We start from the raw sequence: 17,535 nt of genomic DNA on the forward strand, positions 1-17,535 counted from the left end.
CGAATTCGTTAACCACTGAGCCATGACAGGAACTCGAGGGACTGTGCTCTTTAACCGACATGTATCAAAGCAAAAGAAACAAAGACAGGAGAGTTATATAAATGACTGAGCTGGAAAATGGATGATTAATAAGGTAAATGAATAATTTATGTGAATGAATGAAACATACAGGTCTGAAACTGTAGGGCTATAGAAGCTATCAATGGAAACGAATTTGTTAGAAATACTGTCTTTCTTCAAAACGATCAGTGATAATGCTAGTAGTAAGCAGAAGGACCATAAACTTAAGGCAAAAAGTTCCTAGAGGGGCTCTAGAGAAAATAAGCAAAATAAAGGCTTTTATAAACAACTGAAGAAAAATAAATAAAATATGTTATATCTGGTATAACATGACCCATATAGTGATACTATTGCTGTAACACAATGGAAGACTAAAAAGTCACAGATGACAATAGTATTATATTCTTGGGATTGCTTCCTAAATGCCTATTAAGTTCAAACCTAATTTCAACCTTAATAAAGAGTTCAAAATAAAAAAAGGAATGCTGTATGTCAATTACATCTCACTAAAACTATAAAAAAAAATAAGTTTTTTTTAATAACGGAGAAGGAAGCAGGAGTTTTATTTTTAAGAATATTCACCACTCTCCCCAAAATCCTTTTAGGTGCTCTCCTTTACCAATAATTCCTTGTGCAAGTGAACTGCCTACAAATTTATCTCAAAACTTTCACATATGGGTCTCTTAACTACAGAAACATAACAGGCATAATGACAACAACAACAAAATCAGGCATTATGGTGTGAATGAAACTTAGATATTCTCCTTCATACTGTACCCTTGTGGGACAGACCTAAAAACAAACATACATGACTTACTAAGCAAACTGTCTAACATATCTACATCCAAATCTGTGGATTTCTTTTGCTGCTGGGCTACTAACTGGCAAAAGTCTTGAGCAGCTCTCACAATATCTGCTTTTCCGTCTTCTGGGGACAGCACCTTCACTGCCGACTGGCAATTTAAAACTGGAGGAAGAAACAAACAAGGTATTAAAATAAGATACCCTCGTCCAGATACACGTTAAAATCAGTTTCAAAAAATACTCAATTCAGACTAAAATAAAGGTACAGTTCTTATAGTAAATAAGAATAGTTTGAGCCCTTCAATTTTAGTTATCACAACATACTTAGCTACTCTCTGCTGAAAGAAACCACATTAACATTTGTTTGTGTATTTACATATAGCCTTCTTTTCAAAATGACCATGTATCTGTGAAGAAATCCTCTAGAAAACAGAAATTTTAGTTATAGGGTAATGTACAATTTCCATTCACCTAAAATGCCAACAACAATTATAATGCAGTTAGCAATAACACAAGATAGAAGACAAAAATGAAGACCAGAAAAAAAATGTGCTTCAATGGCATATAAATTGTCTATGGTACACACATCCACCTTATCAAATTCTGATTCTATGGAGATATTTTACAATTGATAGGATGCTAGGAAACTGATAGCAATGCCTGATTCTTATCTATAGACATGCAATGCTTTTGTCTGGCAGAGATTCAATTATGTTCATCCCATAGAAAAACAAGTTTTGCCTCTATTTACATATTTATTTCAATATTTCTCATCTATATATGTCCATTCTTTGGATTCTGTTTGAACTGGTTATAAAATCCACCTGGTTCCTGGTTGTTTAAGAGTTAAATAGTTGCCACAAGCTGTGGTGTAGGTCACAGATGCAACTGGGATCTGATGTTGCTGCTACTGTGCTGTGGCTGGCAGCTACAGCTCCAATTCAACGCCTAGCCTGGGAACTTCCATATGCCGCAGATGTGGCCCCCAAAAAACAACCAAAAAAAGTTAAATAAAATCTTTAAACTTGTGTTTACTTTTTAGTATCTATGAAAGTCATGATTTTATCTTTCTATGCAAATTATCTTTTAACAAGATGAAGAAAGGAAAATCTAAATCTGATGATTAAAGATGATGATAACACTGGTAGTTCCCATTGTGGCACAGTGAAAATGAATCTGACTAGTATCCATGAGGATGCAGGTTTGATCCCTGGCCTCACTCAGTGGGTCAGGGATCTAGCGTTGCTGTGGCTGTGGCATCAGCCGGCAGCTGTAGCTCCAATTTGACCCCTACCCTGGGAACTTCCACATGCCTTGGGTGCAGCCCTAAAAAGCAAAAAAAAAGATGATAATAACAAAGACTAACAGAGCAAAACAAATAAATGAGTAGCAGAATTTGCCTTGAAACCCAAAATATATCTGCATTATGTCAGATATTCAACTTTATACTCATGCTTACCTTGATCATCTTTATCATTACTATTCGCAAACTCTGGTGAGTATTTGGAACAATCTAAGCCCAGAAGTTCCTGCTGCTGTTTTAAAATTTCATCCATCAATCTTGAATTGTTTCTTTTGAAAATACCTTAAAAAGGAAAAAATGGTGAATATCAACTAGGTTAATTTATTCTCCGCAATAGCTAATGGATGCTTATTGTGAAAACAACAAATTCCAAATGAAGCAGTGATGACTAATCCTAAACTACAATCTAAAAGGAAAACATGACAACAAAACTTTGTTATTACAAGAGTCTAGCTTCAGGCTAAAGCCAAAAAACAGACAAGGATAACATCTATGTATTAATATGAGCATGAGAGAGAAAATTTTTTTTTTCTTTTTAGGGCCACACCTGCAGCATATGGAAGTTCCTGGGCTAGGAGTTGAATCACAGCTGCAGCTGCCAGCCTACACAACAGCCACAGAAACATGGGACCCAAGTCTGAAACCTATACCACAGCCCACAGCAATGCAGGACCCTTAACTCACTGAGCGAAGCCAGGGATTGAACCTACATCCTCATGGATACCACTCAGGTTCTTAACCTGCTGAGCAGTGATGGGAACTCTGAGAGAAATTTTAAGAGACCATTGACTTGACATCTTTATTTACAGATTAAAAAACTGAGACTCAAGTGTAAGACAAGACTCCTAAAGGACCTGTATAGGAAGTTGTAAACTGCAGAAGTGGCCCAAAGCCTCTGTCTTCCTTTCTTCCAGTCTAATGTAATTTCCTGACAGATTTACTCTGTGTACACAACACTATTACCTCAACTTGATGTTATCTTTTATGGTAAGAAGAAATAATATGATTTAATAAAAAGCAGAGAAGAGATAAAAGTATTGAAACCAAAATTTAGTAAATTCAAATAAAGCATGAAAATATACTACATAAAACTGTTTTTGATCCTCCAACCATACACAGAATAGTTAAAACTTTAACTACTATCATACCACTGAGAAAGATGAAGGACCTATGTGACATACATTTAATATGAAGCTAAGCTCTAATTAAAACAATCCGGCTATTTTCAGAGAAGCCAGCTTTCTAGTGGCCATTGCCTTTTTGACCTTTATCAAGTGTGCCTTCTCTGAACTCTCAGTCAGATCTGCCTTTTAAAACAGTTCAAAGATTACCTGGGAGAGAGAACATAATAAATATACGTAAAATAGTACAGAATCTGCTGAATCTGCCATATATGTATATAGTGTCAACTTGGTTGTGTATGTGTGATAGCAGTACAAATATAAAAGCAGTCTTCTCTGGTAGGGAAAAGCTTTGTAAAACAAGTAAGACTTTGAAGTTCCCCTGTGGCACAGCAGGTTAAGGACTGGGTGTTGCAACTTCCGCAGAGGTTCATTCCTGGCCTAAGAGCCAGGAATGCCATGGGTGTGGCCAGAAAAACAAAAACAAAGAAGCAAACATAAAACAAGACTTAAGCTGAGCTGACCTTAGAAAGTTAGAAGAAAATAGAGAAGATAGAAGGTGAAAATGCTTAAGAAAAAAGATAATGAATTCTCAAAAGTCAGAGAAACTGGTACAAATGATTTGAGGAAAGAGATAAGGGGAGTTCCTGTTGTGGTGCAGTGGAAACAAATCCGACTAGTATCTACGAGGATTCAGGTTCCGGCCCTGGCCTCTCTCAGTGGGTTAAGGATCCGGCATTGCTGTTAGCCATGGTGTAGGTCGCAGACACAGCTTGGATCCTGAGTTGCTCTTGGCTGTGGCATAGGCTGGCAGCTGCGGCTCCAATTCGACCCCCAGCCTGGGAAGTTCCATATGCCACAGGTGTGCCCCTAAAAAGAAAAAGAAAGAAAAAGACAGGCCTAATTTTATTCCCTTTTGCCTACCCAGTGGGTAACCGGAAATTTCTGAGCAATGTGGAAATTTTTATCTTTAGGAAAACCAACCTGCCAACAATACAGATAAGGCCAGGCAACAAACTACTACAGTCATCCACACATAATTTGATAAAGCAATGGGAAAAAACTCACTACAAAGGAAGAGCTGAGAGAATAAAGAACAAGATTTGATTAGAGGCAAACACAGAAAATTCCACAGCTTTAATCCTGGCTAACAGAAAATAACATTTTTTTAAAGTAGGGAAATTCTACAAAGAGTTAAGGTTTGAAGGAAGAGACAAGTTTAGTTTTAGACAGCTGATGATAAAATATTTAAGTGGGGGTTATTGTAAAAGCAATTAAAAGACACGTGGAAATGAGGCCACATAAGCACCATGTGGGGAGGGCTCTAACCCTAACTGTTTTGCTTACCAGAGGCTACCACAGTCCCTGGCACAAAACAGACACTCAATAAATAAATGTCTACAGAAAGACAATGACAGGTCAGAGACCAACAGGGGGATTGGGAAAGGACACTTTTAGGTAAGTGACATTTCATCCAGCCAGTGAAGAATTAAGAGATTTTACAGGTGTGGGCTGAAAAGGTAACATCACAAAAGACAGAGAATCCTCAAGGTAAGAGCCACACACAAACAAATGATAAATAAGATCTCCAAAGGCAAAGAAGAGCAGAGGGCTAAGGGTGGGCCAATCATAGATTGAAAATATTAAAGTGAACATTTTGTAATGCCCATATCCAGAGTAAGACTAAAAATATATATATATATATATATATACACACACACATATATATACACTCTCAAAAGAAAAAAGGAAAGTGATTAATATTGGAAGCTATCTGAACAACAATGTTTGGAACAGTAATACCTGTGCAGTAATATAAATATGTAGGGTATAATAGCTATCCTCAAGTCAATCAACATTCATACATATGATACAAAAACATACAGCCCTCTTTCTGTCCATGTGCTCCTCCTTCTCTGATTCTAGTCACTCACAGGACTTTAAAACCACTCAAGGCCAAGGTAAGATAAACGAGGCAAAACGGAGGGGGATGATTACAAAAAAAAAAACAGTAATTAAGATTAATAATAACTTGATGTAATATCTTTAAGGACTTAAAAATTAATGCAAAACATCCATGAGGAACAAAACAGCATCAACATTTGCTTCCTAACATTTTGAGTTCATTCAAATATCTAATCCTACCTTGAATTTCTATAAGCATCTGAAAAGGAACCAACCTAAAGCTTGGCAGCTTATCTCTTAAAGCTAGCTCTCAAAATGCTATATTACATCATGTATAAAACAAAACAAAACAAAACAGCACTTAAGGGAAAAGCCCAGAAAAAAACAGACATTAAGAGAACAGTAAGTATATGGTTGACAAGACAATAGGTGATTTAAAATCATAACTGTTGTAAAGGTTTCTATAATTAAAAAACAAAACATAGTTCTTCTTTTTTTTGTCTTTTTGTTGTTGTTGTTGTTGTTATTGTTGTTGTTGTTGCTATTTCTTGGGCCGCTCCCGCGGCATATGGAGGTTCCCAGGCTAGGGGTTGAATAGGAGCTGTAGCCACCAGCCTATGCCAGAGCCACAGCAACGCGGGATCCAAGCCGCGTCTGCAACCTACACCACAGCTCATGGCAACGCTGGATCCTTAACCCACTGAGCAAGGGCAGGGACTGAACCCGAAACCTCATGGTTCCTAGTCGGATTCGTTAACCACTGCGCCACGACGGGATCTCCATAGCTCTTCTTTTTGTTCTATTTCTAATAAAGGCATCACTACCTGCCCCTACTACCTCATCACACCTAGGCATCCTCTCTACTCTCCAACATTATTACCACCACCCTCAATGCCCTATTCGATGCCAAACCCTTTACTCTTCTACAGCAATGTTTCCTGTACCCATTTCCTTTTGTCCATTGTCCCCACTATTTCAAGCAATAGTTGTCGTCTTTATAATATTACAACTACCTTCTAATGGGTCTTCCTGCCCCTTCTACGATGTATCACTAGATTAACTACCAGACTGATCTTCTCTGGGTACATCCTGGCAGAATCCAACTTTAATACCTTTAGTGGCTTCCAAAATGATTAATGTATTAAGACCAAACTGCTTAGATCAGCAGTTAACACTTTAGCCCATACTTCCACACTTGGTAGGTATAACACATGTTTATGAAATAAACAAATCTATCAATTTCTCTATACTCTATGCTTAGCAAATCAGATTACCTTACATTGCCCCCCCAAACACATCGAGTGACTCCAACCTTCAACTTTTGTTACTTCCCCAAGCCCACACCTGTAAAATTCTAATTCTTTACAGGCCAGCTGAAATGTCACTTACCTTCAAGAAGCCTTTCTGAATCCCCCAGCCAGATATACCCAATTCCTCCTCTGACTCACCTCACTCCCTCCAAATACACACTTTGTTCAAACTCCTTATTAAACCAATATTTTACTTTTTATTAGGTATAGTTAATTCCTCCACTCCCAACGAACAGTAATCTTACTTATGAACTTAGGTCTTACTCATCTCTCCCCCAAGGCACCTTCCACCCTGCATAAGTTCAAGGCTTATTTAGTAAACTGACTTATCAGTGCACAAAATGCCACTCAACAACAACAAAACCTAAATGGACACGTCACTGAATGGAATTTTTAAGAAGTTTCCAGGAACCTTTCACAATAAAAGGAGACACTTCCTTACTGCACACAAGTAGAAATTCTGTTTAAAAGGAAAAATGTTATACAGAGGCACCATTACAAAGTACCCTTCATGAAGAAGACTTTCATAAAGTTATTTTAAACTGAACCTTTGTCTTGGCTGATTTGGATGAAGAGACAAAATTAAAAAGTATCGTTTCTGAGTTCTCTTGTGGCACGGCAGGTTAAGGATTCAGTGTTGTCACCGATAACTGATACCTCACAGCCTGACCCCCATCTAGAAATCTCATTATACTATATGGTACTTATCTCACTCATAAACAGTATTCTCAGCCTACCATTTTCAAGATTCAAAGCCTACAATACACATTTCACATGATACACAAAAAATGCAACAAGATATAATAATGTCTTTGACTGAGAGGCAATTTCCTCTACACAATATCATGATATATATGGAGAGTCTTTTTCTCATATCATAAATTCATCTTGTTTACCTTCAAAGAATCTAAACTAATGCCAAAACAATGTAAGTAAAGAAACTATAGGGAGTTCCCGTCGTGGCGCAGTGGTTAACGAATCTGACTAGTATCCATGAGGTTGCGGGTTCGATCCCTGGCCTTGCTCAGTGGGTTAATGATCCAGCGTTGCCGTGAGCTGTGGTGCAGGTCGCAGACGAGGCTCGGATTCCACGTTGCTGTGGCTCTGGTGTAGACCCCTAGCCTGGGAACCTCCCATGTGCTGCAGTGAGCGGCCCAAGAAATGGCAAAAAGACCAAAAAAAAAAAAAAAAAAAGGAAAAGAAACTATAACAAAAGACAGTATATGCAGAAGGAAGCTGAGATTGCATTCACTTAGAAATAACTAATCTAAGGGAGAAAAATTAGCAAATATAATTATAAATTTGAATTATAAACTCCAATTAGACCCCAGCCTGGGAACCTCCATATGCCATGGGTGTGGCCCTAGAAAAAAGGCAAAAAGACAATAAATAAATAAATTTGAATTATAAATTTGAGAAAATTATATCATAATTTTTATATTATAGAATTATATAATAATGAACTTCAAGAATTATTTTACCCCATCCTTTTACAAATGAGGAAATAGACTCAGAAAGGTCAAGCAATTGTCCTCAGTCAAGTGTCTAAGACTTTAGACTGAAATCCAGGTCTCCTGGCTTCTAATTATCCAGTTCAAAAACTATTTGTAATGCTGATAAATGATGCTAAATCCACCTTACTATGAAATTTTTAATTTCCTTCCCACAAGTTAAACTTCACAAAATAAAGCTGATCTTTTTACAAATGAGCAGAAATCTTTTGAAAAAAAAAAGATAGAAGGAACATAAGAAACACAAGGGCACACATACAGCATAAAACTCTAGGACATCCCAACTTTTAGAAGTGGAGCAAACAAGCCAGACATACAACTCAACTCAGAAGGAATAATGAGACAAGAAGAAATCTGACCATACGTGATATCATGGAAACCAGGAGAGAAAATATTTCAGAGAGTAGAATTAAATATGCCCTATCCTCAAATTAGATTATATAATGTATTCGGTATATAAAGACCTTATTGGAGTCTTTATTAGTTAAAATGTTTTAGAATCACAAGTTTCAATATTCAATCTACCCTAACATACCCTAACATACCCTAACATACCCTAACATACACATTAACTGGGTAGTAATGCCATGATATAATACTGTTTTTAAATTAAGGGAACCAAGTAACAAGGAGTTTAATTAAATAAGTATTCAATCAGCAAATCTTATCTGTATCTCCTAAAAACTGCTTTTAAAATTTATATGAAATGAATAATCAACTCTGAGACAAAATACATGTTTAATAATTCTCCTTTTAAATCCGAAATTCAAATTTTTAATGTTTATTCCTTCCCTTCTATAGAAACAGATTTTTACTTCTTTATTTTTTGTCTTTTTAGGGCCGCACCATGACATATGGAGGTTCCCAGGCTAGGGGTTGAATTGAAGCTACAGCTGCCGGCCTACACCACGGCCACAGCAACTCGGGATCCGAGCCATGTCTGTGACCTACACCCCAGCTCACAGCAACACTGGATCCTTAACCCACTGAGAGAGGCCAGGGATCAAACCCGTGTCCTCATGGATATTATCGCTAAGCTATGACGGGAACTCCAGAAACAGATTTTTAAATATCTAATAAGTATTCACAAGAGAAAGAAAAAGAAGACAAATGAGATAAACGCTGAACCAATCTCTTCTGTTGCAAAGCATCTCACCAGCTAAAGAACTAAAGTAATACTTTTTTATAAGTAAATGCCCAATATTCAAAATACTCTACTTTCCTTCTTTTTAAACTAGACGCCTAAATAAGTTACCTAGCGGTTACCCTCATTTAATTCTCTAACAATCCAATTATGATACTATTAGAGGCAATTTTCAAAGAACACATATACTTATGGAACAATTATTTTTTAGAAAAATCTACCAATAAAATTTTATATGACTGAAGTAGTCATAACAAAATAAATCTTAAAAGCCATTAAACAATTTATAACAGAGAGAGCCCCAGGACACCTCACAGATCGACACTTACACTGGAATGAGCATGCTGTAGTACAGGATGGTGTGGTGGTGGCCCAGCATAATGGGTCATGTGCTAGGTTTTGAGTCCCAGCTCTTCGGCAGGAGAAATGTGTAAAACGAACAAGCCATGTGGGCTTTCTTAGCCTCTGGCTGCACATTTTTTAAAATGAGATTATCTGCACAGATTCTGCTTACCTGACAGGGAAATACAAAGCAGAAGCGCCATAAAATTAAATTTAGTTGGTTAAAAAATTAAAGTGTGTCCAATGACTCCCAGGGTAAACATTTATATTAGTGTATTAGTGGTGTGAAGAAATTTTCTCTTTGCCTTTACATATCTTTTACAAATTATTTCTATCACCTATAGATAAGTACCACTTTACCAAGGCTACAGGATAACCCAACATAATCAGGAATAGTACTAAAAGTGACCATACTGTGCTTACATTCTCTTATAAATGGAAGTTAGTATAGCATTATGGTTAAATACAAAAGCTTTGAAATAAAATCTGGTTCAAATTCTAGACCTGTCCCTTACTATATATTATATGGGTTCTTGGCTTTCTAAGTCTCAGTTTCTTGCCTAGTAAAAAGTACTAAGGATTTAATGCACTTCCTTGCATACCATCTGGCACACAGTAAAAGTAACAGAGAATAGAGAGTTCCCAATATGGCTCAGTAGTGAACGAACCCAACTAGTATCCATGACGGTGCGGGTTCGATCCCTGGCCTCACTCAGTGGGTTGGGGATCTGGCATTGCTGTGAGCTGTGGTGTAGGTCCCAGACGCAGCTTGGATCCCACATTGCCATGGCTGTGGTGTGGGCCAGCAGCTGTGGGTCTGATTCGACACTTAGCTTGGGAACTTCCATATGCCTCAGATGCAGCCCTAAAAAGCAAAAAAAAAAAAAAAAAAAGGTAACAAAGAATAACTATTACTATTAACTAAAGCTTTGTCTTCATACATAAATCCAATACTATGGTTAAATACACGGGTACTCAGCGAATGAGGTCATTTCAAAAGCAGGATACAGCTTTTCAAAGACACAGCAAAACTGGGGATGGAACAGTGAAGTGAGGTTACCTAAAAGGTGAGAGTAAGAATTGGTATAAAAGGATCTGCGATTAGCCCTTTGGTAGAAAAAGGAGAGGACATCCCAGGATTTAAAATAAATGAGAAATTCTGTACTGTATTTGAAATGTACTATACAAAGGTGAAGATTATAAACAGAATGTTCCTGGAGTTTCCACTGTGGCTCAGTGGGTTAAGGACCTGAAGTAGTCTCTGAGAGGATGTGGGTTCAATTCCTGGCCCTGCTCAGTGTGTTAAGGATCTGGTGTTGCCACAAGCTGCAGTGAATGTTGCAGACGTGGCTCAGATCCAGCATGGCTGTGGCTGTGGCACAGGCCGGCAGCTGCAGCTCTGATTCAACCCCTAGCCTGAGAACTTCCATATGCTGTGGATGCAGCCCTAAAAAGGAAAAAAAAATTAGAAAGAATCAATGATAGTCTTCTGCTAGGTAAATGGCCATTTGCTAAGAAAAGGTGAAGAGGAAACACCAGGAGGGAACATCAAGTAACCTAATATGGATGCAACAAAAGGTATATAAAATAATGAGAAACAGACTGGGAAGGCTGGGAGTACACTGGGCAGATCTTTTTAATGCTAGTGTGAGAAATCTGTACCCAAAAGCCATTTAAGACACCTAGTACAGATTTATGACTATAGAAAAAAACAAGAAGAGAAGAAAACAAGAGAATTCTTTTGTCTTGTTGCAAAAACCTCACATAGAAGGCAATGTCTTATTCTGGATCACTCCAATTTATAGTAAGTAACATTAAGACAACCCTCCCCTCCAAGATTATACTCACTTGTGAAAAGGAACATGAAAGATGAATGAATAATTTGATGTAATAAAAGTAGTAGGCTCTCCTTTCCTTTGTGTTAGGTCAAACTTTAATGTACAAATGTACCATGTAAGTAGCTTAACAAAAATAGAGATCTCATGTCCCACTCCCCTAATTTGGCCTAATCCATAATTGTGTTGAATATGAATTTTTTTAATAAACACCCCCAAAGACTCATTAACAGATGGTACAGAGACCATATTTTGAAAAATACTACCCTATATAGCAAGGTTCCCAGAATGGCACCGATACAGCTGGGCAACATGAACACGTTCTACCACTAAAGATAACAATACATATCCAGCTAACGTGGATCCAGGCATACTTCAAGTGAGACCCAGGCAAGCACAGCACCCCGGAAGCTATAGCGCCAAAAGCCCCAAACTCCTTACCAGCCCAATTATAGTTGTTTCTTAGACTATAATAATGTAGACAAAATAGCCAAATCTCCATATGAGAATTCTGAGCTCAAGAATTTTTTTTTTTTTGGGGGGGGGAGTCTTTTTAGGGCCACAGGTGCAGCACATGGACGTTCCCAGGCTAGGAGTTGAATCAGAGCTGTAGCTACTGGCCTGCACAACCACAGCAATGCAGGATCCGAGCCACGCCTGCGACCTATAACCACAGCTCACAGCAACGCTGGATCCTTACTTAACCCACTGAGCAAGGCCAGGGATCAAAACTACATCTTCGTGGATACTAGTCAGATTCGTTTCTGCTGAGCCACGACAGGAACTCCTCAAGAAATTCTTGAGAGGAGTTCCTATGATGGCTCAGCAGGTTAAGAATCCAGCATAGGATCCATGAGGATGTGGGTTCAATCCCTGGCTTCACTCAGTGGGTTAAGGATCTGGAATTGCAGCAAGGTGTGGCACAGCCCACGGATGTGGCTCAGATATGGCATTGCCACAGCTGTGATATAGCCAGCAGCTGTAGCTCCAATTCAACACCTAACCAGGTAACTTCCATGTGCCACAAGTGCGGCTATTAAAAAAAAAAAGTAATTACTGAGAAAATAATTCCATTGTCTAACAGAGGAAAGAATTACTGGCAGAAATTCTCAATTTTTCTTTTTTAGGGTGGCACCCATGGGATATGGAGGTACCCAGGCTAGGGGTTGAATCAGAGCTGTAGCTGCCGGCCTACAACACAGCCACATCAACGCCAGATCCAAGCATGCTAGGGGTCGAATGGGAGCTGTAGCTGCCAGCCTATACCACAGCCACAGCAACGCCAGATCCAAGCAGCGTCTGTGATCTACACCACAGCTCAGGGCAACACGGGATCCCCAACCCAATGATTGAGGCCAGGAATTGAACCCATGTCTTCATGGATACTAGTCAGGTTCATTAACTGCTGAGCCATGAAGGGAACTCCCAGAAATTTTTGATTCTAGTCAAGAAATATTGCAGGTAAACGAAAATGAAAAAGATCACTTTGCTGGCAGAGTCAAACCAAAGTAAACATCAATGGATGTTTTAGTCTAAGTATTAAATATAATCTAGATCCAACTATAATTAGAATGAATATGGATTTAAATGCAAATCTGGGGGTGAAGGGGTACAAGACAGGGAAAAATGTAAGGTGGTACAGCAGCTCATCTCCAACATGGCTGCCACCCACCCCACCCCCCACCCTTCTGCACCAGCCATTTTTTCACTGATAAGTAAAGTCTATTTCTCCATTTTCATGATTTGGGGCAGACCTGTACTTTCTCAGGCCAAGAGAATACAGCAGAAGTAACACTGCATGATTTCCTAAGCTTTGGCCTTTGAAGAAGTCTTGGGAACGTGGGGACTGTAAAAGAAGTGCAACTACTCCAGGGCCACTATTAAATGAGAGGACTAGCCAGCCATGTGAAGTCATGTGACCAAACTGTCCCCATCTACTCCAGCCACCACAAATCAGGAATTAAATGCATGGTGAGAAATCTTTACGTCCCAGCTACTACTAACTATAATCCTTATGACTAGAACTGACACCAACTGCCCCTGAATTGGTGGGCACATAAATGGTTATTTTAAAACACTATGCTTTAGGGTGGGCCACAAGGCAAGAGATAACCAGAACAGTTGCCTAAGCCTCATCCTACCTCATTTCTCAACTTTCCATTACGTAATTACCTATTATATTTACTTACACCAACACACTACTCAGTGCTACTATTCAAACTATTCTAATGGGAATGCTTGAATAACAGCATTGGGCAATTTCCCATTCTCTCTCTGTTACAGGAACGCGCGCAGGCGCGTGCGCGCCCGCACACACGCACACAGAGAACCCTATACTATTTATGTTAATCCAAATTCTACCTATTTTTGCAAAGCCACTTCCTTCTTTACTATGGACATATGAGGACAACTCTGCTCCTCAGGGATTTTTCTTTCTCTCCTTAAATAAAGTCTCTCCAGCTCGCAAGTATTTATATATTAGCTTATACCAATTTTTAGTAGCCATCCCTAACTTGAGCATAAACTCCTAACTTGAGTACAATTTTTTGTACTTCTTGGTATCCCAGTGCTTCGTATTACAATAGGTACTCAATAAATGTGGCATTTAACAGTATGTCAACAAGGGTTTTAAAATAAGTTAAATATTTACATAGAAATAGGCTTAAGTGAAAGTTTGGGAAAACTGAATACAGCTTAAGTATCTACAGTTCCCCTGAAAAAGGAAAATTTCTCTCACATCCACAGGGCTTGCTCCCTCATCTCTTTCAAGTTGATACTCAGAAGATACTGATGCTTTCTTTGGCAACTCTACTTAAAACTTCACCCTGGGAGTTCCGTTCGTGGCTCAGGGGAAATGAATCTGACTAGCATCCATGAGGATGCATGTTCAATCCCTGGCCTTGCTCAGTGAGTTAAGAATCCAGAGTTGCACTGAGCTATGATGTAGGCCACAGACATAGCTCTAATCCCTAGTTGCTGTGGCTGTGGTGTAGGCTGGCAGCTACAGCCCTGATTCGACCCCTAGCCTGGGAACCTCTACATGTTACAACTGTGGCCCTAAAAAGACCAAAAAGTAAATAAAATAAAATTCACCCCTACTCCACCACTGACTTTCAAAATTCCTCTCCCATTCTCCTGCTTTATTTTTCCTCATTGCATTCTGATCTAATACATTTTAGTCATTTATAATATTTGTCAGATTTCCACTAAAATGTAAGTTCCATGAGCACAGAATTTTTCCTTTTTCACTGCTGCACCCTCATGCCTGGAACAGTATCTGATACTTAATAGATGCCCAATTATCAACTGTAAAACAAATGCATCAACCAATCAAAACCAAGAATCAGTAAATTGAAAGACTCTTATTTCAAACAAGGAAATTAAAAATCCCTTAGCCCTTACAAAAAGAATTAAAATTGCTTTTACAGTAGAACACAAAATGCTGTGTCCCTGCACTGATAATGTTCCCTAAAACTCCTTTCGGTTATCACTCAATATCTGATTAGCTTGACTTCTTCCTTTTCATTACCAATCATTTTTCTTTTTGTGCTATGACATAGGATATTTCTGAATCACATCAGCAATTGAGGAACAAGAGTTAGAGGAACAAGAAAGTGTGGCAATATTATAATCTGTGTTAGGAGGCACAGTCACCAAGTGAAACTATATTTATCTATTCATTTTCCTTCCCTACCAAAAGGTTAAAAGAATCACCACTGGGACATAACTGATTCACTTAAAAGTCAATTCACCACACTACTCAATGGCTTTAATTAATTCCCATTTCTGCTTCACTTATTTTTCCCTCCAGACAGTATTTCTTAAGCAAAGATTGTGTCACCTCTTAACAGTCTTGTGACTTCTACTGGTCTGTCAAGTTCTTTGTCAAGTTTCATAAAATGTCAGCCCCTGAGTGTATTTACTTTACCTTACAAGGTAAATTATCACTTGATGATGACAGGCTACTTAGTCATCATATTCCTTGCTGACTGCAAGGAAGGTGAAAAGTCAACCAAAGATTACTCTAATACCCTCTAAGAATTACTATCTGACCTCAATCTAACCTAACAAAACCTCACACTTACACCTGCCTATCTGACAAAGATTTAAAGATTAAAAACTAAATTGGGAAGCACACCAGTAACTTACTGAACAAAAACTAAAACATTAGTTTTCCTTCTTTCATACCAATACTCCTAAATCACTCTTCCCTCTTAGGAATTTCCAGTGCTTTCAGGATTTAACTGAAACCCAAGCTAACATTCAGAGCCTTCCCCAACCTTATCTCCTACTCATTCTTTCAATGTCTGGCTTAAATCTCCTCTCCTCTCCATTAACTTCTCAAGTTCCTCCATTCAGAATTTCTCTTCCCCCTTCTCACAGCAGTTACTCACTCCTAACATTTATTACTGAGCATGCCACTCATGTGAGTGTGTGTCTACTCCCCACAAGTCTAGAGTCCTTGGAATTAAATGTAAGAATCTCAAGCAGATGCCAAGTACTGTGGTTTAGATTTGTAGCTTCCCCATACATGTTGAATTTTTGTAGCTGCAGAAATTCCCTATGGTGAAAATTTTCTCAACTAAAACTTATGGGAGGACAATTACTGTGTCAAGTACTGCCTTGGCCACTAGAGATCAAGGATCCCACAACATCCCAGACCTCTGATGACAGAAGGTGACCACTTTCCTTTCTTCCTATCCAGTCTCCCACGTACTTTTCATAAGCCCACTTCAAATGCCACCTGTCCCAACCACTGAGCTTAGACATAAATCCTCCGCAGCTTGCTGTGATTTACCAACAGTGCCTTGAGCTTCTCTGAAGAACCACATCGGTGTAACAAAAAGCTAAATCTGAGGAAAAGCACAGACTCGCTAAAATTTCAATCCTCCTATTACTACCTTTCTAACTTTGGTCAAATCAGTGAGTGCTGTTGATTTCGGCTCCCTCAGTTGTGAAACAAGGGTATACAAACATCACCCACCTTCTTGAGACGTTATAACGAATAAGAAATATTTTTAAATACACAGAAAGCGGCTGAAAGCGATTCAGGGACTTAGTAGGTGTGCAATTAAGCCTATTTCCCTTCCTCGAAAGCGCTAGCACCCTAATTTGCCCTTAAGAGTTCCGGGACAGGTAAACTCGCGGAGCCGGGAGAACTGCGGTGAACGGCGCACCCCAAGTACACCTGCGGGAGGTGCGGTCCCTGTGGCCACAAACGCCCCGGCATCGCTACCCACTCCAGGCCTCACCTTGGTGGTCGTAGACGCTAATGTAAGAGATGCCCACGGCCATACACCACACCACGAGGCTTGCGATGTCCGAGAAGCTGGGCTCCTGCTCCTCCTCGGTGATCACCAGGCCCATGTGCACAGGCAGCTTCTCCAGAGAACGGCAGTCCGCGCGCCAGCGTAGTCGTGGGTGGGCGGCGGCCGAGACCGACCCCCCTCGTGGATGCCGGTGGTGACGGCGGTTCCGGCCGACAGCCGGGGGCTTGCGGAGCGTGAAGCCGAGCGGCGCTAGGACCGCGGCGGAGGCTGCGCGACAGCAACGCCGCCAGATCCAGTTCCAGGTGCCGAACCGAACGCGGAGCCAGGAGGTGAGCGTGCGGTGCAGGCAGAGCAGAGCGTGCAGCACCCGCCACACCAACTCGTACAGCCCCGTCATACTCTCGTGGCGCCCGGGCGTCCTCCCCTCTCCCTCCCACACCCGCGGCGCGACCGCTTTTTATCCGGCCCTGCGGCCGGCGCGGGCCATTGCTCCGCGTTCCCCGCCCCCCGCAGCCGAACCCCTTTCTACTGCCAACACCTCATCTCGCCCCCGCCGCCATCTTCCTCCTACCTCGGCAGCCCCGCCCCAGCTAGTACATGGACAGTTCTGATTGGTCGGCGTGGAACTCTGACGCGGCCTCTAGGTCGGAGGATGTGCCTAGCCTGACGACTAGAGGGAGGGCGTGCGCCTGCGAACTAGATGGGCGGAGGACGGACAGCGCCCCCTACCCGTGTGGAGGGTGAGGAGCAGGATCCCCCCCTCCCCCTCCCGAGCGGGTCTTAGTTGGACTGGGTGTTCAGTCCTGGAAGTCTTATTATACTGTCTGTTCTCGCAGACTCGCCAGAAACGGCTCCCATGGAGTGAAAATGGCTCAGATGGATTGGAAATTTTAAATGCCGGAAAGAACCTGAGGGTAAAAAAGTAGCCCT

General features: G+C 40.2%; 1 protein-coding gene across 1 annotated transcript in view; it reads right to left on the minus strand.

Annotated features, from left to right (window-relative positions):
- NUS1 (NUS1 dehydrodolichyl diphosphate synthase subunit) overlaps window positions 1-17,179 on the minus strand; it is a 29,013-nt gene extending 11,834 nt beyond the window's left edge. Inside the window, exons 1-3 of the mRNA XM_047759706.1 lie at window positions 16,588-17,179; window positions 2,324-2,449; window positions 878-1,027 (exon numbers count right to left, since the gene is read on the minus strand). Coding sequence (XP_047615662.1) covers window positions 878-1,027; window positions 2,324-2,449; window positions 16,588-17,002 — 691 coding nt within the window. The 5' untranslated portion in view covers window positions 17,003-17,179. The remainder of the gene's footprint in view (window positions 1-877; window positions 1,028-2,323; window positions 2,450-16,587) is intronic.
- Between the last annotated feature and the right edge of the window lie 356 nt (window positions 17,180-17,535).

Source organism: Phacochoerus africanus, chromosome 2, assembly GCF_016906955.1.
Source record: "Phacochoerus africanus isolate WHEZ1 chromosome 2, ROS_Pafr_v1, whole genome shotgun sequence".
NCBI lineage: Eukaryota > Metazoa > Chordata > Mammalia > Artiodactyla > Suidae > Phacochoerus > Phacochoerus africanus.